Raw genomic sequence first — 22,612 nt, forward strand, 5'->3', positions numbered from 1 at the left:
GCTATATTTTTCAAATAACTCGTAATAATAGTACATACCGATAAATCATCTCTTGATCACTCGTTTTATCACCAAACTCCTCAATAATGTGATCCAAGTCGTTATTTTATTACTATAACATCTCAAAAAGCTCTGAAAATGTCTGTGATATTCTCTGAGCGCTGGATGCGGAAGCAGCTATCATGTTTGTGTATGTCCGTGTTATCTGTGTGGTGTCGGGTCTGTCAGTATTCATGAGATACGACCCCTTTCTTTTTTTTCGGCTTCCATCGGTCTCACTCGGCCATTGAATGGTTTTCTCGTCTTTTTCCGGAGAAAAAATGACTAGAGACCTGTTTTTTCCGTCTTTTTGATGATGTCGGACAGGGTCCGACATTGGACCGGAAAGGGAAAATTGCGATGTCGGACCAGGTCCGACATAGGACCCCAAAGGGTTAAATTTAAAACCACTTCAGTTGAAAAATGGTTTATTTGATTAACTAAAACGTTGACAAGCATCATCCCTGTGTCAATACAAAATGACTTTTTAAAAAATTGTGCATAAACCAATATAGCCGCTGACGCATTTCTTTAAAAACCTTTCAAAATCTTCAAATGTAAAACTAGCTTAGAACTCCTTACAGAGTGCAGATAAGGTAATGGTTACTATGGAACACATATAGGAACCCATATATGCTCTATTCAGAAAATGCCAGGCCTGTGACCTTTGACCTCTCCTTTAGGCTAAATGCAAAACTAGCTTAAGATAGGGTACCGTAGTGGTTACTATAGAACACACATAAGAACCCATGTATGCTCTATTCAAAAATTGCCTTGACCGTTAGGGGGTGATTTAACCAGCTCACCCATCAATCTATAAAATAACCTGCATATGTGTAGCTTAACCAGCTCACTGGTCAATGTATAAAATAACTAAGGAGATGATAGTAAACCATCTTTTTTACTTACATCCGTGATCACTGCCTGGTAACAATTCACAATATAAAATTATGTTTTGGTTAGAAATGGTTAGAAATAAAACCAGAAACCAGAAGGTGAATCAAATAATACAAAAAAGTATGTAACAGATGTTACAGATTTATATTTATTTATTTTTTGCAATTAAGCTCCCTGACATTTATTTCTGAATTCACCACAAATGCTCTAGCATTAACTATTGTAGCATTAATTACCATCTCCTTAAGCTGGGTCCACACCTGAGCGATCAGTTGCACAACTTAGTTGCATGCAACCAAGTCGCTTATATGTGGACGTCCCTGCAACCAGTTGCAAGCAGTTGCACAACCAGTTGCTTGAAGTAGAACAGTGCTCTACTTTCCAAGCAACCTTCTGAGCGACTTCTGTAGACATAGGCGATCACGTGGCAATTCGTGAACTCTGATTGGTTCTTATAATGCTGACTGCACGGCTTACATATCCTGGCATAAAGAAGCGGTAATTTAAAAAATGTCGGCGGTGAAATTAAATGGTTTCGTCCAGCTTTTACGTGGCTTTGTTTTTTCTTTAGGGAATATGGCATTTAAAATAACAACAATTGAAAAAATAATAACAGCCAACTTTTCCTTGTTAATTACTGGACACATTACGACCTGACCAAAAAAAGTGTTCACCTCCGTTGTCAAAAAATAAATAAAATAAATACAATTCTAAACTTGTAGACACAGGACAAAAAAAAAAAACTGTCACCTCAGTTATGATAAAAAAATGGAACTTGTAGACGCTGGAACCTTGTTGCTCAAGTAATTGCTCAGATGTGGACACAGCAATTGCTCGCAACTGAGTTGCCCAATTTTGGGAGCCATTAGATTGCGCAATTTTACACATGAACCGTGATAGATATATATATATATATAGTCCTGAACAGAGAATTGCTTTTATTGTCTAAAACTAGAGCTCTGAACAAAGTCAGCTAGTAAAACAAGGACATACATAAAGCCTTTACCAGTCACTTAATTTTGCTTACATTATCAATCGCTATTAGAACTAAAATTAGAGCTAAAAGGGTCAATCCCATAATGCCTCTTAGTAACAGTTTCAAATAGGCTCTTCTGCAGCAGCTGTATTTGTAGGGAGGGTAGGATAAGAAATATTGGATTTCTTTAAAGCTTCTGTTGGTAAATCCTCCACAATCTGTTAGCCAGGATCCTTAATGTCACAGTTTCCATAGAAACAGGCACAGAATTGTGTAAAATCACACAGATGAAAGGGGAAGTGTAACAAACAAATTGATTCAAAGGTTATTGATAACCTCTAAGGAACAACTCATTAAAACCTGGCAGTTTTGTTGCAGATATGTTGACAAGATACCGCGGAAGACAGACGCACTGTGTAAGAAACTTGACCGAGGGGTGAAGGGAAGCATATTCATTCTGTCAAACTGTAACACAGCATCATTAACAATTTCAGAAGAAGATTATAGTGTACAGTATACATCTTGTCAAAGCTTGAATCACAATATGAACACAGATTAGGAAATTTGATATACAGTCAAACCCATTTACAACGTACCTGGGATATAACTAGGGTTTCTGACAGCAAATAAACACTGAAAAACACCGGAAAAACTGTAGAAATGGTTAATCAATTCATGTTGACTTTACCCTTCTCCCATTAAAAAAATAAAACCTACTACAAAAATAATAATAAATACATTTCCCAGAGCTGCTGGGCAATGTCCCACCTTCCTGACTTGTATCTATCATTGATTCGTTCTAAATATTTTAAACCTGCCCCAACTATTGAATGACAGCACATTCCTACATTTCTATTGGAGACTCCGCTTGCAAGATTTAAAACGAGATTACAACCAGGAATGGAGGCTTGTTAGCGGGATTTAAAGCTGTATTACAGTTAAGATATGGAGGATTTAAAACAGAATTGTGGTGAAATGTACAAAATTGCCTACACACAAAAACACGCAGAAGAATGTGCCTGTGACCATAGGGATTTCATTGTGGAAGTACTGTCGAGTGACTATACATATTTTGACACAAAGAAACGCTCAAGCATTTTGGAAAGTAACCGAAAACACTAATTTCATACAGTATATCAAAAACAAAAGCTCCGAAAAAAAACGATTTGCATAAAACTCGAAAATAGCTAAAAATAAGCACCGAAAAATACAATTAATAAAACCCAAAAATAAAAGCCCTAGATATAACGTACACACTGATATAAATAACCAGTATCATGGAACCGAATAAAATTGTATTTAATCCTGTTTAAATTCTCCTTTTAGTACGTGCTCTGGTATTGTGCACGGACCCCAGTGGCATGCAGTGGTCTGTGCTGCACATATTGTGTACTTGTAGGCCTACTTCTTGCTGTTTGAACTTGATCTTGCTCTCTATTACTATAATTTATGCAGTATTATCATGGCCAGCACTAAACGATCGTTAATTTCACTGTACATTATTGGACAAATCTTAACGGGACGAAAGCAGTCAGAATTATGTTGTCGAAGAGCTCAAAGCAGCAGTCGCTGAGGCAGTCATCTAAGGCCCTGTCCACATTAGAGAAGAAAAATCGACAATCGAGTTCAAATCCGATTTACCTGAACCGTAGCCCAACAGTGTTAGAGCGTCCAGATTGCATTAATGAAACCGGGTTAGTGTAACCCAGCTGTTGTTGAAAAAACTTCACTGGATGACTTCGCTGGATGACTGTATCCCAGAAACCCCTGTGATATACACACATTCTTCTTTCTTTGTCCCCCTTGTAAATGTTGTTATTTATTTTCATTGAACATGGGAGCAGAATGGAGGAGCTACGAGAAAGTGCCTAAGTAATCAAAAGGGGAATAATTCGTATGGGAGGAGAAAATGCCCACTCCATAGTAAATAAATTAGATGGGTATTTGCCCAAAGGGAAAATCTGGGGCGGATAAGACGTTCTTTAATTTAATTTAAAGTCAAAATAAAGACCTTTTTAAGTTGCTAATATGTGATGTGATCTAATAATAATTGTTTTGGACAAAGTTTTGTGTACTACAGTACATTAGCATGTCTGACTGTACCAATGGAATATGACAAGAATAAACCCTCCTGTATTTTAATTCGGGTTTGTCTTCTTATTATACTTGTCTCATGTAACCAGGGGGATTATGGCAACGTACTACCGAAAGCACTAGGGGATATCGGAGGATACTGTGTAACCAGACTCGATCATGGTTCACATCCAAATTACAGTGAAACCAGTTTATCTAACCCAGTTATGCAGACAGCCGAGTTCGATACTACCTCCTGAGTAGGTTTCAAACTCGGTTGTTGAACTCAGTTATGAACTGTGTTTAGTGTGGATACAAATCGAGTTAAGCACTTTCAACCCTTAGCGGTCCTATGTCGGACCAGGTCCAACATTATAATTTTCCCTTTCCGGTCAGATACATCATAAAAAAGACGTAAAGCTCAGGTCTCTAGTCGTTTTTTCTCCGGAAGAAGCCGAGAAAACCATTCAATGGTCAAACAAGGGGTGGGGCAGGGCTGGAGACGTGGCACTGAGTGTTCTGTTGATATGCAGTGCCTTTAAACCTGTTTTACTGTGGAAAAAAAATACTTTTAAACAGTGCTTCTAAAATAAACAGCGCGTGTGGAATTGAGATGCGCTGAATAAATGGACCACTAACTGTTAAACAGGTTTTGAACCCTTAACTCAGTTCTGAAACACTAATGTGGCCAGGGCCTATAAGACTTAAAATAGCTTACAGGCAATGATTACTGTACTGTACCTGAACTGATAGTTTGTATGGTAATGTTTATTGACTTGTATATTTTTATTATGATCAGTTTTATTATTTATATAATTTATTATTACTGTACTGTATTTTTTTATTAATTCGTTTATTTCACTAATTACAGTACAGTATTATTCAGTACATTAATTACATGTTTTTTGATATTTTTTATAATTAATTTAGCCGACCATCTTTATCCAAGGCAACATAGAATTACTGTATTAAATAATTAAAATACAGAATGTTACATACTGTATAGTAATGTACAGTACTAGTTACTTGTTACATTGTTTTATATTGTTTCTTCTGTAATAATCCTTTATACTACATACATTGTATATATACATGAATCAATTAGTACTGTACTGGGTTTAGATTTTTGTGCCGATTTGGCGGGTATGTGCATGCATCTGGTTATTGCATACCTTGGTTATAACACACTGTTTTTACAGTCGTACGTTGTATCACAGTTTCACTGTATATATTCAATGCAAACACATGTTGCATACGTTTCAAATAAAAATACTGTAACCAAAAGACCATGGGGTGCTATAATGAAAAAAATGTCAGTTTTAATGTTACTTGGCCTTTTACCTATAATTATTACATTCTTAGATTAAATATTGTCTCTGTGGTGTAGAAAGTTAAAAGCAATCACTAAGTATTTCTTTTTTCATCTATATTCATTACTGTATTTCCCCCCAGTGAAATTAAGTAAGCTTGGTTTAGAGTATTTGCCCATTACCAGAATGTATCCTACTAACTTTCTTTCAAGGGTCCCGCAAAGCTCATTAAGTCACTGGATTTCAGCCTTTAGCCCTGTTTAACACTAATCAGAAGAGATAGGTATGCATATTAATACACTGTATGTATGAACACAGAAAACATTCCCTGAAGTAGAAATGTAACCATTACCTTATGGATGTTTACCTCCTATAGACCCCGAAACCTGAATATTCTATACCAAAGCTGCTAAGCAGAGCCTGTGACACAGTCATGCCTATAAAAGGACTGTTTGCACAGATCTCAGCTCCATTTTTCCTTTCAAGATCTGATGTGACGGGAGCCTGGTATCAGATAAGTTCTTGTTGCTTATGAAGGTATGGGGAGTAGCCCACACCACTGCATTGCATCTGTCTTTGACAGATGCACCCTGGAATAAAGCCCACGAAGTTGCCATGCCCTGGTGGAATGGGCAGTGAGCTTCTTTGGAGGGGGCAAGTCGGCTCGCTCATAGGCAGTCCTGACTGTATCTGCTATCCATTTAGACAACCTCTGTTTAGACAGGACTTGACCGTGGGACTTCGCCGCATAGCAGACAAAAAACTGTTCGGACTGCCTCCAACTTTTTGTCCTGTCAACGTAGTACACCAGGGCCCACACTGGGCAGAGCGTATGAAGCTGTTGCTCCTTGTCAGACTGGAGAGGAGGTGGATGGAAAGCCTCCAATTCCACAGACTGGTTGACATGATTGGTACGGAGTGTAACTTTTGTCCTGGTTTCTGTAAAAATTAAGCAGGCTTTCGCAATGGAGAATGTCTGCATCTCACACTTGTCGCCCACTTTGGGGAGGTGATAGCAAGCAAGAATAAATAAGCTTGAGCGAAAAATATTTCAGCTCAGCTGAATGCATGGGCTCAAATGGAGGCTTCATGAGTGCATTGAGCATCACGTTTGACCTCCAGCAAGGAACAATGTCCGTCATAGGTGGTCAAATCTGCCGAGCTCCTTTCAAAAATTGCCCCGCCAGAAAGTGAGCTCCTGGGGAGACCGATAGACCTTTAATGTAGAGGGGGATATCCCCTCATAAAACAGGTCCTGCAAAATTGCAGTATTACTGCCATGGGACAAGTCATAGGATTGAACTCACAAAGCAGACACCACGTCTGAAAGAACTGAAGAGGGTCTATCATGCGAATGGCTCGTTTTTGCAGCAGAGCCGTTAGCTCCTGAGACGCCACCGTGGCGTCTTTCGCGTCCGTGACTGATGGTGGAGTCACACTCCGAAAGGGATGGGGGGACTGTGCTTGAACTGCACTGATGCCAATACTCCAGATGGCTCCCTGAGAAGAGGACCTGTGCCTGTGGCAGCAAACTCCTAGGGCTGCTGCTCGGCTCGTAGCTTGGACTGAGGCTTTTGTCTGTGCTGGGTGGCGGAACCTATTAAAGTCTCTGTGGCGAGCACCCCGGGCTGGTTCTGAACACCACCTCTGGCAGCAGGCTCAGCCGGCTGTGCCGGACTCTGAGGCTGCTGGGGCCTTGTTTACACATTGGAGGTGGTCGCTTGGGAAGCAGGCAAACCAGCTCCTTCGTGGATTCCCGTGTGCAGTGAGAGTGCTGCAGCATCTCATCCATCGCAGGACCAAACACGTGCCCTGGTGTAATAGGGGTATCCAACTTTGGTGCTTTGTCCCCTTCAGGCATGGGTGCCTGGAAAAGCCAAAGCTGCTTCTGTGCAGCTATCAATGCAGCTAGATTCCTATTTGCAGCCTGCCCATTCATTTTTGATAGACGGAGCAGGTTGTTATTAACCAGGGGCAGCTCATCCAGTTGTAGTGGTGAGGGCATGTGGCTGTCAGAGAGGGACCTCAACAAATAGGACTGGTAGGCTGCCAGAATACCATTATAGTTGCCAAGCCATGCGCCGAATGCACTGGCTGAATAGGCACACTTGAGGATCATCTCCGAGACCCGGCACTGCTTGTTGGGCCAAATAATGTCCTTGGACAAGAGCGCTAAATTAGGCGCCTGTAACAACACGGCAATTCTAGCCTCCACCGGCGTAAATTGGACCAGGCCCAGCTTCTCCGCCACATGCACCCTATATAGAGTGTCCATCGACCGGGAAACAGCAGGGGCTGTATCCGGGTGACCCCATGACTGGATCTCAAAAAGAAAATCTGGCTGCACTGGGACAGACACAGAGGTGGTAGGCTTTTCATCAAAGGTGGACTGCCTTGTCCCACCTTCTGTAGGCCAGGCCACTTGCAAGCCTGCAGTGGCCCTCTTGATCAGTGGTGGAAGCTGTGCCGACAGGGAGAGCTTAACCGCAGGGGATGTGCTGTCTGACTCCTGTTCACCCACCTCCTCAGAGTCCTCAAGGGGACAGACAGAGCAGGCCGTGCCGAAAATTCACGCAGTAACTCTGCGAGCCTCGTTCCTTGGTGGGAAACAGTGACTCCTTGGCGTGCTCTGGCCCCAGACAGGAAGAGCATCTGCCGTGCTTGTCTTCAACAGGCAGACTGGCCTTGCATGTGTCACAGGGATAAAACCCAGGCATGATGCAAGTAGCAATGCAGTGTACAGTAAACAATGTACAGGTGCTGCCCTTAACACTGGCTTGGTACTGGACCAGGGATGTAAGCACTGGTCTGTAGCTGTTCGAAACCGAGACGGTACCGAGTTGGTGACATTAGCCCCGGGTCGGTAAGGTACAGTACCGGGTCAGTGACAAACACCAGGTCGGTACGGTACTGGGTCAGAACTGTGACTGTACCTGTAGCACCTGGTTGGTACAGGACTGGGTCGGAACTGGGTTGAATCAGTACCTGTTTGATAACTTTAGCATTGGTGCGGTAACCTTGGTCCGGGTTCGGTACGGTGTGGTACCGGGTTGGGAACGGAGCGGGTCGGTAACCTTGGTCCGGGTTCGGTACGGTGTGGTTACCGGGTTGGGAACGGAGCGGGTCGGTAACCTTGGTCCGGGTTCGGTACGGTGTGGTACCGGGTTGGGAACGGAGCGGGTCGGTAACCTTGGTCCGGGTTCGGTACGGTGTGGTACCGGGTTGGGAACGGAGCGGGTCGGTAACCTTGGTCCGGGTTCGGTACGGTGTGGTACCGGGTTGGGAACGGAGCGGGTCGGTAACCTTGGTCCGGGTTCGGTCCGGTGTGGTACCGGGTTGGGAACGGAGCGGGTCGGTAACCTTGGTCCGGGTTCGGTACGGTGTGGTACCGGGTTGGGAACGGAGCGGGTCGGTAACCTTGGTCCGGGTTCGGTACGGTGTGGTACCGGGTTGGGAACGGAGCTGGTCGTAACCTTGGTACCAGTACGGTACGGGTCCACCGGTTCGCAGTTACCACGTGTAGCGCTGTACAGGGATTCCCACCAGTACAAGCTACTGGCAAAACCACACACAGTACCCACGCGTGACTGAGGGAAGCCTGCTTGTTAGTAGCCCTCGTAATGATGATGCAAAGCAGTCACCAAAACGGCAGCGAGATACTGTGGAATGAGACTGCAAGCAATCTCAATCCGAAGCGAGTGTCTCGGTCCAGAGCAGCGTTACTGAGCCCAGCAGCTGTTAGAGTATTTCTGTAAAATCAATGCAGAAAATATAACAAGAGAAATGTATTTCTCCACAGAAAACAGTAACAGCACAATTACAGTTCAGAAAATAAACATCTCGTAACTTAAAACGATCATTTTAATTTAACTCCAGCCGGAGCTAAGCAGCCTGGAGGGAGAGCACAATTCAGCTGACTTATGTTGCTTGATCCCTGGGAAGGAGCGACTCCACCTGCTGGCTTCACACAGGGCACAAAGTCGCTGCGGGGCGTAACAAACAACAGGCTGTAGTGCACAATATACACATATTTATTAAATTAAAAAATAAATTATATTATACAGTCATAAGCAACAAATACTTATCTGATACCAGGCTCCCCTGTCGGGTCAGATCTTTAACGGAAAAATGGCGCTGCGATCTGTGCACGCAGTCCTTTTGTACCCTCGAGGGTGGGCATGACTGCGTCTCAGGCTCGGCCGAGCAGCTTTGGTGTATAATATTCAGGTTGTGGTTGCATTTCTACTTTAAAATAAACTACCTGGGAGTAAAGAGTAAAACCACAGTAAAGTAAACTATTTAAACTGTATTTAAAAAAAAAACAAAAAAAAACCTACAAGTGTCATTTAGCATCCCAGTCAGGAGGGCTTACTGTCGATGTCTTCAGAGTTGGTACTCCGATGGTGTGCACTAAACTTTAACCATTGAAGTGCCACATTGTTTTAGCCTTAGGCCATGTCTATGGAACATGTCTACATGGTACTCTGTATGATACTCCGTTAAGTTCCATTAACAGTGACTAAGATGCTGTGAACTGTGACCTAAGGTATAAGCACTTTTGAATGTTTGAAAGTGTCGGTCGCAGGAATAGCTGGCCATGGTTGCAACTGTAAGCCTTTGCAGTTTCTTTGCACAGGATTTCCACTTCCCTGTTGGATCATAATGGGAACCCATGTTGACAGAAATAGGCAGTGAGGTTCTTAGACATCTGTAATGTTGTTATAATACTGTGGCGCTGTTTGAGTCCAGTCCATGTTTTGAGTGAAGTAACGTAGCTGATTGTTACGTCACTCCAGTCCAGGTTTTGGATATAGCGGGAAGTTGCAGTTGCAAGCTGGAAGCGCAATGTTGTTTGTTTAGGTTTAACAATTAAATGAATACAGGTTATGAATACTCATCATACTGCCTTTGGATTGTTCTTCTCAACACACAAGAACACTATATTTGGCGACGAGGATATCTGAACAACGCAACATGTGAGTTAAAATAAATAAATAAATAAATAAATAAACACAACCACGAAATGGCGGCTGCAGCTGGACTTCCTCCGTTTCCTTCATTTGACATACAACTGGACTAAGTGGATTCAAAGATTTCAGAACTTCATTATTGCATTAAACATTAAAGACAACAAACAAAAGAAAGCTATGCTTTTACATTACGCTGGACCTGGTGTGTTTGATGTTTTTGAGACGTTGCCAGAAACCGGGGGAGTGGATGCTTATGATACTGCAGTAACGAAACTGACTGAGTACTTTTCGCCGAAAAAAAACATTGAATATGAAACATACGTTTTTCGTTAGGCAAAACAGATGGCAGATGAAACCCTTGATGCATATCATACGAGACTCAGACACCTGGCAGCAACATGCGAGTTTGCAAGTATAGAAAGGGAAATCAAATCTCAAATTATTTTAAGCTGCACATCCACGCTTTTAAGAAGGAGAGCGCTACAAAATGCTGACATGACACTGAAAGAACTGCTGGACACAGGAAGGGCTATGGAATTCTCAGAACTTCATGCAAAAAGTATAGAAGAAACAAAACAGCAATTTCAAAACGCAATGCCTGTGAATTCCATTCAACACAACAAACGTCAATTCACCAGAGAAGCATACACCAACAGGGCACCTGACAATAATAAATGCAACAACTGTGGAGGCAGCTACCCTCACAGAGGAGGACAGGCCTTTTGCCCGGCTAAAGGCAAAACATGCAGAGCATGTGGAAAACTGAATCATTTTGAAAAATGCTGCCGTTCAAAACTGCACTTGCCCACCACAAGGAACCCTGGAAAGCAACATATAAAGTCCAAAGTGCATGAAGTGCATGTAAGTGATGACTCTTCCAGCAAAACTGACAGAAGATCAAGTTCAGATGATGAATGCCTTTACACTGTGTATACCATTAACCCAAAACAACCTCTTACCAAGATTATTGTTGAGAACACTGCTATTGATGTCATTGTGGACTCCAGTGCCAGCGTGAACATAATGGATGAAACTGCTTACACCAAACTACAAGACAAGGTACAACTCCAGCGCGCAAACATTAAAATTTGCACATATGGATCTCGCACAGCCCTACCACTGTTGGGAAAATTCTGCACTACAGTTAGCAACAGCACAAAAATTGTCCCTACTGTTTTCTACATTGTCACTATGGCTCGTTGTTGAGCTGCCAGACAGCCACTGAACTTGGACTTTTAAAAATAATTAATTCAGTGTCACATACAACTCCAAAGGTCCACCCACCATTCTTAGAGTCACTCTTGACACAACATACAAATATCTTTGAAGGAATTGGAAAGTTAAAAGATTTCCAAGTCAAGCTACATGTCACCCTGACATTCCACCAGTTGTCCAGCCACATCGAATAATTCCTTTCCACGTATGAAAAAAAGTAGAGGAAGAACTAAGTCTGCTTGAAAGTCAGGACATTATAGAAAGAATAAGTGGTCCAACACCCTGGGTATCGCCAATTGTTGTGGCTCCCAAACCCAAAGACCCAGACAGAGTTCGTATTTGCATTGATATGAGATTACCAAACACAGCCATTCTGCGAGAACGCCACCTGACTCCCACAGTAGATGACCTGATCCATGACCTCAATGGAGCAGTGGTATTCTCTAAGCTTGATTTAAATGCTGGATACCACCAGCTTGAGCTAGCACGATTGCAGAAGAGTACATAAGTTTCATTGCTGATCACACGGTCCCCAAGGCGATGACCATGCTAGAAGTGAAACAAGAAACCAAGCAAGAACCTACACTACAAAGGCTAGCAGATTTAATTCAGAAAGGAAATTGGCATGACATTAATAAAACTCCTGACACACTCACAAATATTGACTTTACCACACTTAAAGCTTTCTATCCCCTGCGCAATGAGCTTACCACCAATGCAGATGCGGACATCATACTCGGAGGCAACAGACTCGTTATACCAACCTCGTTGCAGTCTAGAGCACTAGCTTTAGCTCATGAAGGCCATCTAGGCACAGTCAAGACAAAACAACTAATAAGAGACAAAGTTTGGTTTCCAGGCATTGATAAACGTGTAGAAAATCTAATCCACAACTGCATCCCATGCCAAGCTGCTGTGCCACAAACACACATGGAACCTCTTCAAATGTATGAACTTCCAAAAGGACCGTGGTTTCAAGTGGCCATTGATTTCACAGGACCTTTTCCTTCTGGGGATTATCTGCTTGTTGTGTTAGATGAATGCTCCCGCTACCCAGAGGTAGAAATTGTTAAGTCCACGTCAGCAAATACAGTCATTCCAAAACTGGACAAGATTTTCTCATCTTTTGGAATTCCGCAGGTTGTCAAGACTGACAATGGTCCTCCTTTCAATAGCCAAGAGTTCAATAACTTTTCTACCTACCTTGGTTTCAAACACAGAAGAATTACACCCTACTGGCCAAGAGCAAATGCAGAGGTGGAACGTTTTATGAGAACACTTAAAAAGACAGTTTCTGCCACACATTCCGAGGGCAAGCCATGGTGGAAACAACATCTTTTCAAATTTCTCAGGAACTATAGAGCTGCACCGCATATCACCACGAAACTGACCCCAGCTGAACTGATGTTTGGCAGAAAAATCAACACTACACTTCCCAGCCTGCACCATCAAACTGAAGACACATCACTTCGAGACACCGATCGAAAAGCCAAGCAACGCATGAAGACATATGCAGATTGTCACAACAATGCACATCCTTTGGACATCAAAATAGGTGACACGGTACTTTACCGCCAACTGCACAAAGGTAAACTATCCACCCCATTCCATAGCACACCATACCAGGTGGTCGACATCAAAGGATCAGTGCTTACAGCTGAAAATCACGGACAACGTGTCACTAGAAATTCATCACACTTCAAAGTGGTCAAAACCCCAAACAACGATTTACCTGCCATGGAAGAGGTAGGGGATGTCCCCCAGACAACATGCACCAATTTAGGAGGAGGCAGAGAGAATTCAGAACTCCAGCGTGATCAACAAATCCCATCACATGAAAGACATTACCCTTCAAGAGAAACTCGAAGACCTCCAAGATATCTGATTAAAGAAATTTGATTTAATGGACTTTCCAGAAATCACACAAATTACAGTTTCAAAGACTTATCTATTATCTTGTTAAAACAAGGGAGAGATGTAATGTTGTTATAATACTGTGGCGCTGTTTGAGTCCAGTCCATGTTTTGAGTGAAGTAACGTAGCTGATTGTTACGTCACTCCAGTCCGGGTTTTGGATATAGCGGGAAGTTGCAGTTGCAAGCTGGAAGCGCAAAGTTGTTTGTTTAGGTTTAACAATTAAATGAATACAGGTTATGAATACTCATCATACTGCCTTTGGATTGTTCTTCTCAACACACAAGAACACTATAACATCTACATTATTTTATTGTAGGTTTCACACAGTTACAACATTTGTTTAATATATATATATATATATATATATATATATATATATATATATATATATATATATATATATATATATATATATATATATATATTTATGACAAGACTTCCCTGTGTGTGGTAGAGCAGGGTGAGTGAGAGTTGTTGGCGGCCACCTTGGTGAAGGAGTGGCCTGTAACCAAGATGGCCACTTTTTGCACAGCCAGGTGGTGATTGATTGATTGAATGATTAATTGTCAATCATCCCCTGGCCACATGGTATAAAAGGAAGGAAGAGAGTAGAGTGGAGAGAAAAAGAAAGAGTGCATCGGATAGCCATAGCTTGTGTGTATTTTTAGTTTCCTATCAAGTACGAAATGTAACCATTACCTCATGGGTATTAATCCTTTGACACCGTCTAACCTGAATAGATATCCCAAAGCTGCACACAGTGCCAGTGATGCAGTCGTGCCCGCCCCCGAGGGCATAAAAAGACTGCTGACACTGATAACCTCATCATTTTTCCTTTCACCGACCTGAGACGAGAGAGCTCTATGAACAGATAAGTGTTGAATAAAATACTTTTATCTGCTTTTCACTTGTGTATTACACTATTATTGTGATTTAATTACGTGTTTTAGATAAATTATTTAATGTATTGTGCACTCAGTCGTGGTTTTTCGTAAGTCCCGCAGCAGCCTTGTGCTCCACGTGAAGCCGGCAGCTTTTTTTCTCTGTGTATTTTCTGTTTTTTCCCCACACTAGGCTGCAGGGCTCAGCTGTCCTGCGTTAGACCGAGACGCGCTGGGTCAGGCTGCATGCAGTTTTTCTCAGTGTCTCGTTGCCACATTAAGATCTGCTCACAGAATTAGTGTGAAGACTGTTAGCTAACAGTCGTTTTCGAACTATTGGTCAGCCAAGAGCGTTATAGGTGGGCATCCCTATATCGGTAATATGGGGTTAACTGTACAACGAACAAGGTTACCCCCACCCATTCACTAGCAGTCACTGGGCTCAGCTCAGTAGAATGCCACTCCACAGGCAGTTTTACTGGCCTTGTAGCATTGTTGCAGAGGGTTCAAGGGAAGCATGTGCTTGGCTGTGCAGACAACGCAACAGTGATGGTTACATCTACCACCAGGGTGGCCTCAGGTTCCCCAGTCTCCATCAAGTAGCCCACAAGCTGTTTCTCTGGGCGCACGATCATCTCCTCTCCCTGCGAGCAGTACACCGGGAAAGCAGAGATAGGCCTTTTGCCTCCCAGGAATTGACCCATTGTCCCCGCTGGTTCTTCATAACAGGAGCCAGGGACCCACTGGCAATTAGATGCCTTGGCACACCAGTGGCCAAGGCAGCTGCTGCATGCCTTCCCACCACTCGCCATGCTCCCACAGTGTCTGGAGAAAATCACACATGACCGGGCAGGGTGCTATTAGTAACTCCTTACTGGCCCAGGAGTGTGGTTTCCAGTTCTGATACAGCTACTGAGTGGCCAGGCGTGGAGCATGCCTGAACATCGCGACCTACTCAGTCAGGCGCAGGGGACGTTGTGGCATCCCAACTCATCGAGCCTGCGGCTCTGGGTCTGGCCCCTGAACGGCAACATTTGAGCCATCCGGGGCTTTCCAACAAGGTTACTGACACCCTGCAGAATGCCAGAGCAGCATCCACACATTCCCTGTATGGGTACAAGTTGGGCATTTTCAGACGTGGTGTTTGCCTAAGGGCTTTGACCCCATGACCTGTCCCATGGCAGTTATACTGCAATTTTTTTTGCAGGACCTATTGATAAGGGGAATCCCCCTCTACATTAAAGGTCTATTGGCAGCTATTCAGCTTGCCATATCATGGAGGAGGCTGTGTGGTCCAGTGGTTAAAGAAAAGGGCTTGTAACCAGGAGGTCCCCGGTTCAAATCCCACCTCAGCCACTGACTCATTGTGTGACCCTGAGCAAGTCACTTAACCTCCTTGTGCTCCGTCTTTCGGGTGAGACGTAGTTGTAAGTGACTCTGCAGCTCATGCATAGTTCACACACCCTAGTCTCTGTAAGTCGCCTTGGATAAAGGCATCTGCTAAATAAACTAATAATAATTAAATCTCCCCAGGAGCTCAGCTTTCTGGCAGGGCAATTTTTAAAAGTAGCTCGGCGGCTTCGGCCACCTATGAAGGACGTTGTCCCTCGCTGGAGGCTTTACGTGGTGCTTGAAGCACTTTATGAAGCCTCCCTTTGAGCCCTTGCATTCAGCTGAACTGAAATATTTATCCTTGCTTGCAATCACATTCGCAAAGCAGGTGGTGAGATGCAAGCATTTGATTGCGAAGCCTGCTTAATTTTTGCAGAAGCCAGGATAGGGGTTACGCTTCGTACCAATCCTGGTTTTTTGCCGAACACTATCTCGGAATTCCATGTCAACCAGTCTAGATTTGGAGGCTTCTTCCAGTCTGACAGGGAGCTGCAGCTCCATACGCTCTGCCCAGTGTGGGCCTTGGCATGCTATGTTGACATGATAAAAAGTTGGAGGCAGTCTGCACGATGTGTTGTCTGTTCTGGAACAAGTTCCATGATCAAACCCTGTCTGGCAGAGGCTGTCAAAATGGGTCACAGACACAGTCAAGACTGCCTATGAGCTGGCCAATTTGCACCCTCCAGAAAAGCTGACTGCTCATTCCTTACGGGCTATGGCAGTTTTGTGGGTTTTATTCCAGGGTGCAATGACATTTGCAATGCAGTGGTATGGGCTACTACCTATACATTACTAGGTTCTATCGACTGAATGTTGTGGATCCACAAAACCCTTACAGCATAAACATAGAGGTGAGTTTTCCCTGACTTTTTTAGCCCTAGCTACTTGTACTGGGGTTTTGTAGCATTCCAGTTGTCTGCAATATTGCCTTGCGACAGCTTTGGTATTCATACTTGATAGGGAACGTTGGGTTATTATCATAACCTTGGTTCCCTGAAATAGAAATGTAACCATTCAAGGTCGCTGCATTCATTATTGTAGCAAGTCTTCAAGGAAAAATGATGATGATATCAGTGTCAGCAGTCTTTTTATGCCCTCGGGGGCGGGCGCGACTGCATCACTGGCACTGTGTGCAGCTTTGGGATATCTATTCATGTTAGACGGTATCAAAGCCATTTATAATGTAACCATTACTTCATGGATTAATACCCATGAAGTAATGGTTACATTTCTATTACAGGGACTAGACCTTTAAACCTTTTTGGGTCAAATATTTCAAAGGGCGCAGACCAGCCTTGCCCAGGAGGCTACGCCACACTGTGGCACCTCAGCAGAAGCAGTAAAGCTATCAGACCTTTTGTCAAAAGGCAAAAAAAGAACCAATCATTATGGGTCGTGTACTTCTTAAAAAAAGTAATACGGATATAGAGAATAAGTCATGCAAATAAAACAATCTCTTTGAAGGGTTGGGGATACTTTGTGATGCAGAAAAAAAAAAAACTCGAGGGACTGAGATGTCAAGAACAAGAGTGAAATCTTGTTTAAGATACAGAACAAAACCATCATTTAAATACATTTAGACCAGCCTAAGGAAAGAATTCATAAAGCATATGTTTTCTGTCAAAACAGCAGCCTCACTGTATGACTGTAACATTAATATTCAGTGCTTCATTTAAATGATAGAAGTAGAATAATAACTAGCTCAAGTATGTGGGAAATTGTTTTGATTTTTGTATGCTTTTTTTAATTTTTATTCATTTTTTTCGACTTTTTTTCCCCCAACTTTATTTATTTTATCTTGACTTTGTTATTAACTTTTGCGTTAGGAACTGCGTTAGGAATTTATCACATGGCTTTCATGTATTAAAGTGGTAATTGTGTTCAAATGAAACCTCTCCATAGGGTTTTATACCCAAGACCTCTTCTTGAGACATAACAATCTAGCTGTGCACACAGGTTTGGTCATCCTGGTCTTGAATGTCAATTGTTTATTGTTTTTTTTTTTAAAGAAAATAGCATAGTAAACCCAGACAACTGCGGTATTGTATGGTCATTTGGGAGTAAATATTATATATGTAAGACTTTGCTGCACCCTTTTGAGGACTACAATCATTGTCTTACATATTTAAAGGGAAAGCATAGTTCTTAAAGATCCAGTGCTGTAGCTGACCCTTCATAGTAGTGTACATGCATTCTTAACTGAATTGTGTTGTGCTGTTTTACCAATCTGTCATTGTCCCATTTCGGAGAGAGACACCTCCTGGGTTACCTGAGTGAATCATTTGTAGAAATAGAATTCCAGTCTTCGAAGTGCTGTTTAAAAATAATTTATATTCAGAAGACTCCAGGAATCAAGATTTACCTGCTCACTGCAGTAGAAGTAACCTGTCATTCAAATCCCGCCACCTTGTCAGGGGAGGAGTTAGGTTCTTTATAAAATGACTAGTAACGGTATAAGTTCTTACAATCATGTTTTTTATAAACATTTTCGAAGTATTTATTAAGAAGTCCTTCTCATCATGGAAAAATACATACCGTACAAGGAACTATACCAGCACTGTGCAGTTTGATATGTGAACTGTACCAGCACTGTGCTGTTTGAGATGTGAACTGTACCAGCACTGTGTGATATGTGAACTGTACCAGCACTGTGTGCAGTTTTATATGTGAACTGTACCAGCACTGTGTGCAGTTTGATATGTGAACTGTACCTTTTCTGTTTATACAGAATGGAGATGATCTGTGGTCTCTGGGTAGAACGCATCATCTGCCAGTTGAACATAAAAGCCCAAAAGTTGGTGGCGTCTCTTTCATTCCAGCTGTCCAGCAACAAAATATTGGAGAAATGAACGTCAAACAGGTAAGAACAGTCCCACCAGAAACCCTTTTTTTATTATTTCTTACACACCTGATGACATTCAGGAATGTAACTGTTGGTACAGTTTTTAAGTCCATTACACAGCAAGTACTGTAACATCTAGAATCCTCATGAACTTCAGATAGACAGACAACTCATACACTGAACTTGGCTCAAGTAAAGTGGGTACCTGAGGCAACCAAAGATACAATGTCCTGTGGTTACAGCGCCACCTCTGGTGAAAAAGTATCTGTCATTCTTAGCCTGCTGCATACAAATTAATTAAAAGTTAGTAACACATGAATGAATACATCAATTCGGAGCAATTCCTTTTAGGGTCAATCTCCATAGACATTCCTCCTTTTATACAGAAGCATGATTACAGTGGTAAAAGTTTTTAGAAATTTGCAAAAGATAAAGGGTTTTTTTACAGAGCCAATTTTATTAACACACAACAGACAATGCTTCTTAATTTCCTATCCATTTAGTCTGAATTTAAGTTGTGAACAATGTAAATCAGTGAGTTGGAAGCGGGATAAATACACATGGGTATCTTTAATCCTTTTTTTATACAGATTGACAGGAAATCAGACACCTGTAATGCTGAAGGCAGCTGTGAAGAGGATGCTAATGCCAGTTTAAAACAAAAAGCCTCTTTGGTGGCCGACTGCTTGAAACAGAAAGAAGCATCAACAAGCAGTGTGAACATTGTAAAACCGAACAAGCGGACAAGAGGATACCAAGCATATTCTGATCCTTCCCGTAACAATGCAAAGCATGGAATAGTGAGAGATAAAAGCCCTCTTAACATGTCACCAAATGCCATGTATCGATGCGAGGCACAGCTACCCCCAAGTCTTTTACAGGAACTTAACACAGTGTTGAGTAAAAATAACCGAGGTGCTAAAAAGAAATAAGTCAGATGCAACAAATAAAAAATCACACTAAAAGAAATGTACCTTTCAAACAAAGATACAAAGGTTTTGGGCAATTATTTTTTGTTGCTGACATTTTTAAAGCTACACTGATATTTCCGGTAAAGCAGGTTTCCATTAAAGAGCAGCAGTAAAGGTCACCCCAGGCTTTACTTGTAAGGCTTCAGTTTTGATTTGAGAAACGTGACTATATTATACAGTTTGTGCTATATTAAAGTTATGTCATTATGCAAGCTAAGTAATGAGCCATACAACTCCAAACGTCCAAAAATAAGAGAAGCCCACAAATTAAACTCCGGACAGAACTAACGGATGGATTTAAATCTGTGGGTGACTGAAATGAGCCAGGAAATCCAATCAAATCTCAGCCTTCCGGGTCAGCTGTCTCCGTCATGACTGTGAAACACTGGATTCTGGACTGCAGTAAAAATACGTCCCCTTTTAAATAGTGCTTGTTGGTATATGTTTAAATGTGTTCCGGATTACTGTCAAGCTTGAATAGAAATACTGCACCTTTCTTCTATCAATCTTGATCAGATCTTCAACTCCAGTGGCTGAAAAACAGCCGCAGACCATAAAAGAACATAATATGCTCAAATTTTAGTGTCAGCCAAATGCATACTCTGCACTGAATTTATATTACAATGTTGGGTTTGTCTAATAATATTGAACATTTTGTCCCGTCCCGTCCCCCCCCAGTGTAAGCTAACATTGAGACTACATTGAACATACTGTCAGATGTTTCTGTAAGGAATAAGAGCCATTGTTAACCTCAAATAGTGATTTCTCACTAACACACTGCTAATTTAAATTCATTTGAAAACTAATAGGGGAGGGGAAAACTGCAAATGACACCTCTATCTTCTGCATATTTCACTTTGGACGCTTTTAATGTTGAAGAGTTGGAATGACCTTAGCCTAAAGTTGGTTATTGATTTAAATTGATGCATATTGTGTTCTATTCTATTTAAATTAAATTAAATTGCTGACACCAGGCCGTTAAGTTAATTTTCACAAAACTGCCAGTACAGACGCCTAGAGTCCGATGTGGCCTTATTGACAAACATAAATTGATTTCAACAAGATGCTTAGTGAAATATGTTTTGACATTGAATGAATACATAGAGGACATATCATGAAAAACCATGACATACAATATTTAATATGGTTGGACCTGCGATAACAAACAAGCCTTTGAGTGAGTTTGTTATCCTTCCGACATACATCGCCCATGATGTCCAATACAACGTTTTTCATGTCATATCTTGCTTATGCCACAAATGGTCAGGTTTTCTGTAAATAAGATATAAGGTACTGTACGGTAATCCATTGCTTTTTACATGGCAGTACAGAGCAGGGGCAACTGAGCTGGCTGTAAGAGTGCATGTTTCATTCCATTCCTCCCAGTGGCTTGTAGTCTTTTATCTCCATTAAAATATCCTCCTCTACAGGAAGTCAAAATTTGGATCAAAGTTTACTTCCATCCTAAAATATTTGTTTTGTAAATAGTTTGTTTAACATGATATGCAATAGAATGTATTTGTGTTGCAGTATGTCACAATGAAACCGGTAGATGTACCTCATATACATCTTCTCATACATGTAACATTCATCTTAGGATCTTTTGATGTATCTCTACAGTTTGGTGGCATGTATTCATTAATGGTGTGTTGATTAGCTGTACATACACCCCATTTTGTACAGAAACAGTATAAAAACAATTTTGCACACATAAACTGTATTGGCATCTTACAGTATTTCCACACTACTTTCTACAATTTCTGTGAGTCATTAGGGGATTGTTCTAAAGCTAGAATACTGAACGTGTGCCTCCCTAACACAAACTTGACAGGATAAAATAATGCATTGAAGAGCTATAACCAGATTACCCTTACACACATTGATTAGTCTTGTAGAAAAAGTGCAAAGTCAAATTCTCAAAACAATCTCAATAATGTATAAAGAGCTTGGTACTAAAAATGCACATGCAAGTTTGGCAGCTGTTCCATTAAATATTGATGTTAACATTTTCTTTTATAATGCCTCACTTAGCAAGCTGTCTTTTTAAAATATAATGATGTGTTTCTTTTGTACAGTTTCTTTAAAAAATATATGTATATACACAAATTAGAATGGCAAGTTATGTAAATATATCGTATCATTTTTTTCACCGAGTGGTTATGTTTTTATTTTCTGGTTTGTGCTTATTTTACTTCCTCAACCACCTGGAATATGCATCTCGCAACCACCTGGTAATTAGGCATGTGTATTACTGATCAAAACAAAGGAAAGAACACGACGAGACATGCTGTAGTAGTTCTAGTGCATTGTGTAATGAATTGACATCTCAGCCCATTGAATGGAATGGAAAGGCAAGGCAGAACGTCGCCTGGAGGTAAGTGTCTTCTGCTGATGTCAGTATTATTAACCACTAAACTGCTGGGGAGACACAACACATGTGCTGTGAAATGATCGTTACACTCATGAAATCTAAAATGTAACTATTTCTGGTGAACTGTATTTTATGTATAGCCATTGACATGGTTAAGAGTGTAATAATTCAGTTTTGTGGAACATGATTTATGTTTATTTTAATGTCCACGTACTAAAGTAAAGAAGAAAAAAAAGACGACTGGATCTTTTACAAGCTTCCAAGCACTAAAAACTTTTTTTACAGAAATTATATATATTTCATATTAATGCACAAGACTTATCACTGCTATAATGTTTCAAATATTTAACACCACCCTCCATAAAGAAATATTAATAAACATACTGTAACTTACCATACCAGGCATCTTCATCTACTGTGTAGCTGATAATACTCTTCATGAACAGCATTTCAACATATATTTAAATCAATGGCTATAAATCACACACTCCAGTTGCAAAGTATATCCAGTTCTTTGGCAGTGTACTCCATGATGCCCACCTTCATCTTCTGGTAATTCATAATTCATGAATTTTAAATAATCAACGACAATAAAATGACTTATAATTGTAATGTTCTTTTGAAATCTAGCCCAAACTAATTTGAAATAAAAATATTAAATAAACATAAGTAAACTTTTTTTTTTTTTTTTTTTTTTTTATAACTTCATTTTTAGATTGTATTATTTCTTGGTAGAAGACGTATTTGGATGGAGAGCT

At 41.3% G+C, this 22,612-nt stretch overlaps 1 protein-coding gene across 1 annotated transcript in view; it reads left to right on the forward strand.

Annotated features, from left to right (window-relative positions):
• Window positions 1-21,632, forward strand: part of arap2 (ArfGAP with RhoGAP domain, ankyrin repeat and PH domain 2) — a 130,989-nt gene extending 109,357 nt beyond the window's left edge. Inside the window, exons 32-33 of the mRNA XM_034013433.3 lie at window positions 18,399-18,530; window positions 19,103-21,632. Coding sequence (XP_033869324.3) covers window positions 18,399-18,530; window positions 19,103-19,444 — 474 coding nt within the window. The 3' untranslated portion in view covers window positions 19,445-21,632. The remainder of the gene's footprint in view (window positions 1-18,398; window positions 18,531-19,102) is intronic.
• The last annotated feature ends 980 nt before the right edge of the window (window positions 21,633-22,612 follow it).

The sequence above is a fragment of the Acipenser ruthenus genome, chromosome 2 (genome assembly GCF_902713425.1).
Source record: "Acipenser ruthenus chromosome 2, fAciRut3.2 maternal haplotype, whole genome shotgun sequence".
Taxonomy (NCBI): Eukaryota; Metazoa; Chordata; class Actinopteri; order Acipenseriformes; family Acipenseridae; genus Acipenser; species Acipenser ruthenus.